The 9585-nt window shown below is 38.3% G+C and overlaps 1 protein-coding gene across 5 annotated transcripts in view; it reads left to right on the plus strand.

Moving 5' to 3' along the window:
• clec16a (C-type lectin domain containing 16A) overlaps positions 1 to 9585 on the plus strand; it is a 59202-nt gene that overhangs the window by 12681 nt on the left and 36936 nt on the right. For 3 of the 5 annotated variants that reach the window (XM_016488543.1, XM_016488539.1, XM_016488540.1), the window contains 2 exons: positions 6054 to 6285; positions 7584 to 7704. In XM_016488543.1, coding sequence (XP_016344029.1) covers positions 6054 to 6285; positions 7584 to 7704 — 353 coding nt within the window. The remainder of the gene's footprint in view (positions 1 to 6053; positions 6286 to 7583; positions 7705 to 9585) is intronic. The other 2 variants (XM_016488542.1, XM_016488541.1) reach the window with 1 other exon arrangement.

The following is a 9585-nucleotide window of genomic DNA, read 5'->3' on the forward strand; positions in this document are numbered from 1 at the left end:
ATTTTGAAACTTGTGAATCCATTAGAATCGTTAGAAGACAGAATCGCTATTCATATATGAATAGATTTTTGTGCACCTCTAGTTTTCTCTTCCTCTTCTCTAGAGCAGAGCAGCATGGCCTCGCCCCCTTTGCTGCCTTTTCCCGAGGGCGGGGTTTATCTGGGTTTGTGATGTCACGAACATTGTAGTTGTAGTCCCTACCAGCCGTTTTTGTAGGCATTAAACTGCCAGAATTTTAAAAGACGATATCTCCGTTTGCATTGAACTTTCAGCTTCGTAACTTTGTAGATATTGTTTATGCTCAAACAGCAACCTTACACACTAGCTAACGTTAAAAAAGTGAAATCGCAATCAACCACCCCTTTAAATGGTAATTGGTATTTTTTTTAAATGGTACTTTTGTTTGCTTCAAAAACTAGACAGATAATTAAAATAATTCAAATTTTGGCAGTTGATGATGTTATCACATATATTCCTAGAATAGTTATTAATAAGTGCTCTGGTAATAGTAGACCAGCTTCAGTACACCATCCTGTATTATTCTGATAAACGTATGTTTATCATCAGCAAAAAAAACTAAATACTGAAAGGGGCAGTCAGGCAGCCTTTTCAGGGAAACGGTCTGTGTTCTCATATGTGTCAGTATTATCAAAAGCCATTTCCTCTTTCCCATTCTCTGGCTCTTTATGTGGTCTGTTTCTGTGTCTCACCTCTCAGGCTTAACCACAACTTGCTCTACTAGACCCTTTTTTACAAGCTGACGGTAATCTGTCAAACCCAGCTTCCTTAAACCAGTGCGACTTGTGCGACTGCAATTTCAGATCAGTTTAAGAAAAGGGTACATTTAAACAAAAATGCTTTGTTCAATACAGCAACACAAATTGCAAATCTTTAAGTTCTAAATGAAACAACTGGATATGTAAACACGTACTGTAGATCTTATAAACTGCACTGTGTTGAAGATAAATAGACCATGACAGTGACATCAAGTTTGGATTCAGTGCTGTGATATGAAGTAATTTTGCTGACTGCTACATTTGCTTTGGTTTGCACGAAACTGTTGACAGCATGCATATCCCGTGCAGCCATGTACTGTAAACAAAACTCTGCAAAACTTAACATATCATTATGCTGCAAGGTCCTGGTTTGTATTGTATTGCATGGGAGAAAATGTTGTTTATAGCATATAATGAATGTAATGAGAAATATGTATGTGTACATATTGATATGCATAAGCCAGCCCTCTACGGACACCTTGGCAATTGAATCGCCATTGGCTAGTAAATTTTTTTGTTTACTCGACAGACTGTAAAAAAAAAAAAAAAAAAATTTTTTAAGCATGACACAGATGTTGTTAATAGAGTCACACTTTAGTTTAATTACATAATTACTGTTTTACTGTAATTACTGTAAACCTAAGTACTGTTTATTAATAGTTAGTAAGGTAGTTGTCAAGTTTAGGTATGGAGTAGGGTTAAGGGATCTAGAATATGATCATGCAGAATAAAGCATTAATGTGCTTTATAAGTGCTAATAAAGAGCGAATATGCTAGTAATATGCATGCTAATAAGCAGCTAGTTAATAAGGCTTTTTTTTTTTTTACAAAAATATAATCTATGTATTGGTGCTTTACAGAACAACTGTAAATGCAACAGTTATACCTATATGAACTGAAGAGCTATTTTTTTTTGTAATAAGAAATTAATAATAAAAAAATAAAATCATAATATAATAGTAAAATTGAAATTCTGAACAAGTAGCTGCAAGAACCAAAGGAAACATCATACCCTTATTACACAATACATTGAGCTTCATCTATGCATCACATATTCAGCACATGTAACACCTCTAAATTAATTTGATAGAACTGCACTTTAGTCGCATATGCGAGTGATTTACTCGCAATGTAGAGGGTTGTAAGCGTGTGGATTTAGTTAGCTTCAAATGATTAAACGTAGGGTTATGCGGTATACAACAACATGATCATTTTTCAGATTTCAATACAAATACCCCCAAAACATACCTAAGCATCAATAAAGACGCTATTCAGAATTAATTGGCAAATTGTTTAAAGGGGTCATGAACTGCCTTTTTTATTATTATTTTGTGCTGTTCTCTGAGGTCCCCTTATAATGTTATCAAGATTTTTACATCAAAAAAACATACAAATTTTGAAGTTATAGGCTATTTTCTGTCCTGTTTTGACCCCCTCATCAGAACACTCTGTTTGAATTGGCATAGCGGATTGTAGACTCAGAAGTTGGGATGTCCCGAGCCGATCAAGCATTTTTTTTTAACTGATCGGTATCGGCTCTTCTTATTCTTATTCTTATTCTATTCTTATTTTATGTCACCTGTCATGCTGTAGGTGGCAGTATTTACCTTCCAGTAGATTTGATAACGGCCATTAAAAGGAAAAGAAGGTGCTCAAATGTGAATATGCGTGTTCAGCTCCCATTAAAAACAACAACAGCATAAGAAATGTGCGTGCGTGACACACAAGAGCCAGTGAGGTCTGTTCTAGCACCTCATACACAAGTTTGAGCTTCCGCGTTCTTTGTATTTGATGCCCACTTTTGTAACGATCGCTCATTCATTTATCAGTTATATTTATCTGCTGTTAGACTCGTCATCTTGAGACGTCATTGCCATAACGCATTGCTATGGGTTGCGTGCTTGCTTTGGATTTGACTGACAATCTGGCATTCTGACAATGCGAGCGTCATGCTTTCTAACCATATCTCCACTTTTTTACCTTTATGTTGCAATTATTTTCCTAATTTTATATATAAAATACAAGAAGTTTACATAGTCTGCACAGCATTGTCTTTTAGTTTCACTCTTTCTGAAAATCCCGTGTCGAATTGTCCCTTGTTTGTAAAGAATTCGCGGTAAAATGAAGTGAACAAAGGACCAAGTTCTTACTGACGCGTTCTGGAACTTTTTTTAAAATAAAGTTCATCCACTCTTTCTTAACGTTGGGATCAGAGGGAAGGCAATGCAAAGACTGTTTTTCCACAACTTGGCACTGCACAGCATCTTGTTGTCTTCGGAGCCATCTTTATCGTTTGATTTCTGTGTAGACCTGCGTTTTCCTCTCTCGTTATTTGCACTACATGCATGATTTGGTGGGCAGGGCTAAACAGGCAGTGATGTAGAAGCAGGCGTCGATCTTCCTCTGCAGAAGCGGAGTTTATCCACACTGTTACATCATAGAGTAGAACATTCCACAACCTGTCATTTTGGCAGATTGGCTTCAAACTGTTTTTAGACTAACGAGAAAGTTTTGAGTTCTGAAACTTACAGGATGTTTTTATAGTACAATGATCACTTATATGCCAAAAGAAGGAAGAAGGAATTTTGGTTTCTCAGTTCATGACCCCTTTAAATATGTTGTTTAAATGCATTACGTTTGCTAGTGTTACTGATTCATTCTGTAATTTATCAATAAATCAAATCCAGATGGGTAGTGTTTTGCAAAAGTAAAGTAATTTACTCTCTTTGAATGGCAGAATTCTATTATCAAAGCTTAGTAAGTACAAAAAATAAAACAGTGAATACAATGAATAATGAATACCATCAGATGACAGCGGCAATAACATCTGACAAAATCTCTCCCACTGCAAAGACTGCACTGTTTAGGAAACACTGATACACAATATCAAGATTTCAAATTGAAGCTCTTTATTGACTTTGTACTGGTATGACAAGTTTTTTTGCACATATATTTCACTATGCAAGCCAATACCTTTTTTCCCCTGATGATCTGAATGCATCAGCTACAAAATAGTTATGAGATTAATCACAAATGATTAATATTCAATTATTGAAACTGCACGAGTTTCATGTTTATCTTTCCAATTCTTGCAAAAGTTCTGAATTTATGCCAAAACTGAGGTTAGCCGAAGTTTGGTTATTGAACAAACATCAATGTTTCAATTTATAGTAAGCACGCAGTCTGCTGTAGGACTGTGTTTTGTTGTGAAGAGCTCGGTTGAGGAAGCCAGTGGGAATCCTTATGTAAATGCAAAGTTCTGGTCTATCTTTTGTTGTGGCTCTCGTTGCTCTGATGTACAGCGATTTGCCTTACACCATCACCGCACTGCCTCTAACCTACTTTCCCTTTCCCGTAAAGCCTGTGAAATAGATGCTAGTACCTGTGTGTTACCAGCAAGCCTCTGCCACCCAAACACACACATGCACGAACATCATATGACCTTCCTTCACCACAAGCCACAGGTAGAGGATGAGCACAGAAAGGGACCAGGCAGAGATGGCGGGTGTTGTAGATCAGGATTTCAAACAGGTCCTTACGCAGATGACAGGAAGTATGAAGTAAATGTAGTGCAGAGATGAAGGGCGAAACCGCCACCGTATTAGAAGCTTCCCCTGTTTTCTCATTATACGATTTACATACTGCACAATGAGCAGGGTGCATGTGTTAGCAGACGCACACCTGCTACGCGGTTTGCTGGAAACGCACCTGTAGCCTGGTGGCACGCTTTAGCGACCCCGTTTCGGGAGATTAAACGAGCACAATGCAGCATTTCGGCAAATGCAACTTGGTCATTTGGGTGGGCTGAGGTGACTGGGACTCTCACATCAGTGCAACATACATCAGCCTAATGTCGCAAATTTGTTTTGATTCATAAAATGATGTCATGCATATATGAGGGGATGCAATGCATGTCAGATGACCACACTTTAGCCTTTAGTAAACCTCTAGATATGTTTTTTTTTTTTTTATATTTGGCTTATCTTGACAGCAGAGGCAGTGAGTGAGATCATCACAAACGCTGATCAGCTGCCTTTTATCTCTTTGGTCCTTTCTCGTAAATAGCTCAGTCTTGACGATATACTTTGCACTTTGAATAGAATTTACTCATTAAGCCTGTGACCACAAGCAAGACCACAGATGACTGTTTTTTTGCAAGTGTGGCGTCCTACTGAGTGCTCCACTTCTCAACTGCGAGCGCATGTTCTTCGCACCGTGTCACTGTGACCTGTTGTGGTCCTGTTTTTTTGTCGAGAGCGGTTTTTAACTCTTGTGCTACCTTAGGTACCTTAAAGCTGCTTTCTGAACTTAAAGAGAAACTGTAGATGGAGAACATAATTTCACGTATCGAAACAGTAGAGGTGGGTTCTTTGAATCCTCGCAGGCGTTCTTTGAAAAGCAGACAGAGTGGTTCAGAGAGCAATAGTGCAACTGTGAGACCACGAGCAGGTGATTGTTCACAGTGTTTTCCTGTTGTTCTAAGAATGAAAATCTTATCTCTTGTGTGGTTGTTGAAAATGAGGTTGGGGGTCCTTTAGTGTCATGCCCAAAAGCATTGCCTAGTGTTTGTCATGTCGTGTGAGTTATTGGAGCTCCTTGCAAACATCACCTCTGTCCGTGCTGCAGTTACCATGTGTGTCCTTGACTGTTTGGCAGCTGTTTCCTGTCTTAGCGGGTTCTTGTTTCTGAGAAGCCAGAGACTGTTTTCCTTTCACTGCTTCTTTAAGTTCTGCAGACGCTGTAAAAGCAGCTATTGCTGTTATCCAAGATGGTTTATGTGTGAATATGTTGTGCCAATGCCAAGCAGCAATAGGTTTATTAGCTTATATTTTTGTATGTTTTATAGGGAAATATTTGAAAACATTTATAGAATTTTTTAAATAGAAAAGTTATAGATTGTTTTATTCATATTTAAATATCTATTAAAGCTTATTAATGTTTGAAAGACTGTAAGTTTCTGTTTTCCTCAAAATTGTGCATTTGCATTTTATGTAATTTCTCTAGTTGGCCTAAAAACGGGGGGCGGACCAAATAAAAAAAATGTTGATTAAAAAAAACAATTCTGTATCAAATATTACAACTAAAATAAAAAAATTATAAGAAATAAATAAACATAATTAATAATGTAATAATGTTAACAAATAAGATTAAGAATCATGATAATAATGGTAATACTATTATTGGTGTTGTTATTGTTATTATTATTACCAAGAAGATACCTCTTCATGACCCTCAAAAAGTGTACATATGCCTCATCCATTGGTAATTTCATTTCAGAGCAATGCTGGTGTTCGTCGCTTCACCAGGCCCCCAGAAAGTCTGGAGCGTTCCCTGGAGATGAGTCGTCACCGTGGGAGGAAGAGGACCCAGAAAAGACCCAACTACAAGAATGTGGGCGAGGAAGAGGAGGAGGAGCGGGGATCAGAGGAAGGGCCGGAAGAAGAGAAGGAAAAGGCTAAAGGTACAGAGGCTAGTTCAAAGGCCAGCAGGACAAGTGGGGACAAGGAAGGTGAGTAGCACTAGATGAATGTCCCAGCATGACTGACTGACCCTCCATTCTTTGGATCACACCACACTTCGGCTGTGGCTCTGCTCTCAAAACTGACCGAACAGCTGCACCCATTTGAGTTTGCAGAAAGTCCCGCTTTAGCAATCTGTACTATGGTGCGGTTTTCAGTGAAGATTCACCTGAAAATGAGAACTGTGTCGTCATGTACTGGCCCTCATGTTGTTCCAAACCCATATGACTGACTTCTTTCCGTGGAATACAAATGGATACATTTTATTGTGATTTACCCAAGTAGGACATATGGATTGGAGCAATAATCCCATCAACCAGATTTTAGGTTTAGACTGGGGTTAATGATTTGAACAATGTTCTACTAATTTTAGGGATGGGTTTGGTCTTTTGATTGTTTCTTAGCATTGTTGTTCCAGGACCAATAATGATGACAGTGTTGACCCAGCAACACGTCCTACTTGGCTAAATCATGTTTTGCCAGTTGCGAGAGCACTCCACCTTCTCACGTCATTTCTGTGTTATGACACGGTCACTTTGGTCCACATTCATTCTGTGCTCCCCACCTCTCCGATTGGGCAAAACCTCACCCCCACCCTCTCCCTCTCCTACCTTGGGAGACATTTTTGTGTCTCCTTCATTTTGCTGGGAGTTAGTTGTCAGACTTGAGAGGGAAAGTGAGCTAAGCCCTGTCTGCTGTCGTATTCACTCCTCTGTGTGATTCATTCTTTCAGTCGTCCTTCCCCACGTCTGACACACAGACAGTTATATGATGTTAATTTAAGTAACTTTTAAACTTTTTGCAGGTTTGCAAGTTCATAAGGTGTTCAGGCATTAGAATAGTTTCATTTTTTACAATTGTTTTTTCCACCTTGTGGTCTCTCAACCAACCAACCAGTTGTGTAAACAGTTGTATAATACATAATTATTATTTACATAATCTTTAATCTATATATGATCTGTTCTGCGGAACTCTGCAGATTTTCCTCTTACAATCACTGCCAAATATGTTTTTAAAAATTCAATCCAGCAGTCACTACAATAAAATTCTAGAAAACATTCCCTTGTGGCTTGGGTTGTTAGGTTCAGTTCTGAAAGTTATTAAATGCAATCAAGTGGTTTCCCTTTTTGAGATAAATGTCCGCTGGCATATAATCATTTCAAGGGAAATCCATTAGTGTAACTTTAGACAGCTTAGATCAGTTTGATGCAGGGATCTTCCACGGCTGGCATCTAACATAGACAATGCCAAAATCCAGCTTTGTTGTTATACTCTCGGTGTTTTGCAGAAATTGAGATGGTGGTAATGGAAAAATGTAGGATCTCTGAAGTGTCCACTTTGACGGAACAGAACATTACCGATGAGGAGAAGAGCGCAGCTGCGGCACAATCTGAAGGACAGAAGAGCAGGTACACAAGCAACCACAACCTTAACCACAGACCTAGAAGAAAACATGTAGCTCTTTTTAGGCTTAGAAAACACATTTACAAACAATTTTACAATTTTAAGAATGTCCACAAATCATTTTTGTCAGATTAAGCTAACCTCCTGTGTAGGGGTGGGGGATATGACCAAAATCTTATATCATGATATGAGGAATTTTATTTCACGGTAATGATATATAGCCCAATTATAGTTATTTTTGCTTTAAAAAAGGTCTTTACGATATCAAAGTTTTTAATACAGTAGAAATTGTAAAAAACATTATTGAAGTGTAGAAATTATTGTCACCAGTGTCAATATCACAAAAAACTAATACTAGCCTAAAGAAAAAAAGAAAAAAATCAAGCTCACTGAAAACAAGTGAACAGTCTAAATGATTGTCTGCGATTAATCGCATTATGCACTAAATTCAATAATGCATTCAAAAGTAGTGTATTGTGCACTTTTTTCATTTTTTTCATTTACTGATATATGAACAAAAGTTGAATAACATTTGGTTTGCAAACACTTTAAACAAATAAGGTGTTTTTTTATTACAGCAGTATTCCTATTACATAGTAGCAGTTAAAATATTTCTTGTAAATCTCAATTTATAACCTTAATGTAATCAAATTAAGTATAAAACCAAAGCTATTTGCCACTGCCAGGGCATTAACGTTTTTATAGAAAATATTTTATAGTTTATAGAAAAACAAGTTATGCTCAGAGTCCAGAGCCTCGATCATAACATTATAACAGGCACCTTCCGAGCAGAGACCTGCACTCCCACGGGACCCAACGCAACAATGCGGGCAGGTAGAGACTCGTGTGTGCGGGATGCGGGTAAATAAGGGTGAACTCACACTGGGCAATCTTAACTGTGCCCGAGCGCGTTTGACCCCCAAAGCCCAGTTCATTTGACTAGTGTGATCGCTCCGTGCCACGCTCGGTTGGAAGAGGTGGGCCAGAGCGCAGTTCAGTTATATATAGATCCGTGAGTGTGAGCGCTAACCGCGCCAGAGCGCGGAACTTATGATATGTGCAGCATGATTTCGTGAACATTTCTGAGCGGCAAGAGTGATAGATCTGTAAAGCAATATATTGTGAGAGAGGGCCATTTGTTACTGCGTCCCAAACAACTCAAAATAATAAACCACTAAGTTAACAAAACGATGCACAACTGTGCTGAGCAAGAGCGCTTCTCTGCTGTCTTCACGTGCTATCGGAAACTTCCTATTTCCCACGTATGAAGTCGTGATTATGAGCATGTTGCATTCTTTTCTGTTAAAAATAACAGTGAACGGTAGTTTGTGAATGTTGATGCTTAGCCTAAATAATTTTATCTGGAGCATTCATGTGAGTGCTGCTGCAGTCTTAGGCCCACCCCAAATGCTCTCATTGGTTGAGACACGTGATGACACCCATCCCAAGCCAGTTCTGAATTTACATCCCACTCCTCCTTTGACCCATGGTTTGTCTGTATGTGTATTCAGAGCCAGTGAGCAAAGGACTTTCATAATAATAAAAAACTGCGTTTGTCGGCATATTTTATATTTGTCGGCGTTAATCAATTAATGCGTTAACGTAATAATAATGCGTTAACTTGCCCAGCCCTTATATATGGCCAACGCTTTTTCACACCACTGTATACTACTCCACCTTTTAGTTTAGAATCAACAGTTCAGTACATCCATTAAAACGGCATTGTAGTCCAAAATTGTGCTTTATGAACCATTAAGTATTGTCAGCATTGTTAAAGGGTGTTAACGTTGAACCGATGACCATGCAATTGGCTTTTTATGCTCCGTTCATTAAAGGGGTCATATGATGCGATTTCAATTTTTCCTTTCTCTTTGGAGTGTTACAAG

The sequence above is a fragment of the Sinocyclocheilus anshuiensis genome, unplaced genomic scaffold, assembly GCF_001515605.1.
Source record: "Sinocyclocheilus anshuiensis isolate Anshui unplaced genomic scaffold, SAMN03320099.WGS_v1.1 scaffold461, whole genome shotgun sequence".
Classification (NCBI taxonomy): domain Eukaryota; kingdom Metazoa; phylum Chordata; class Actinopteri; order Cypriniformes; family Cyprinidae; genus Sinocyclocheilus; species Sinocyclocheilus anshuiensis.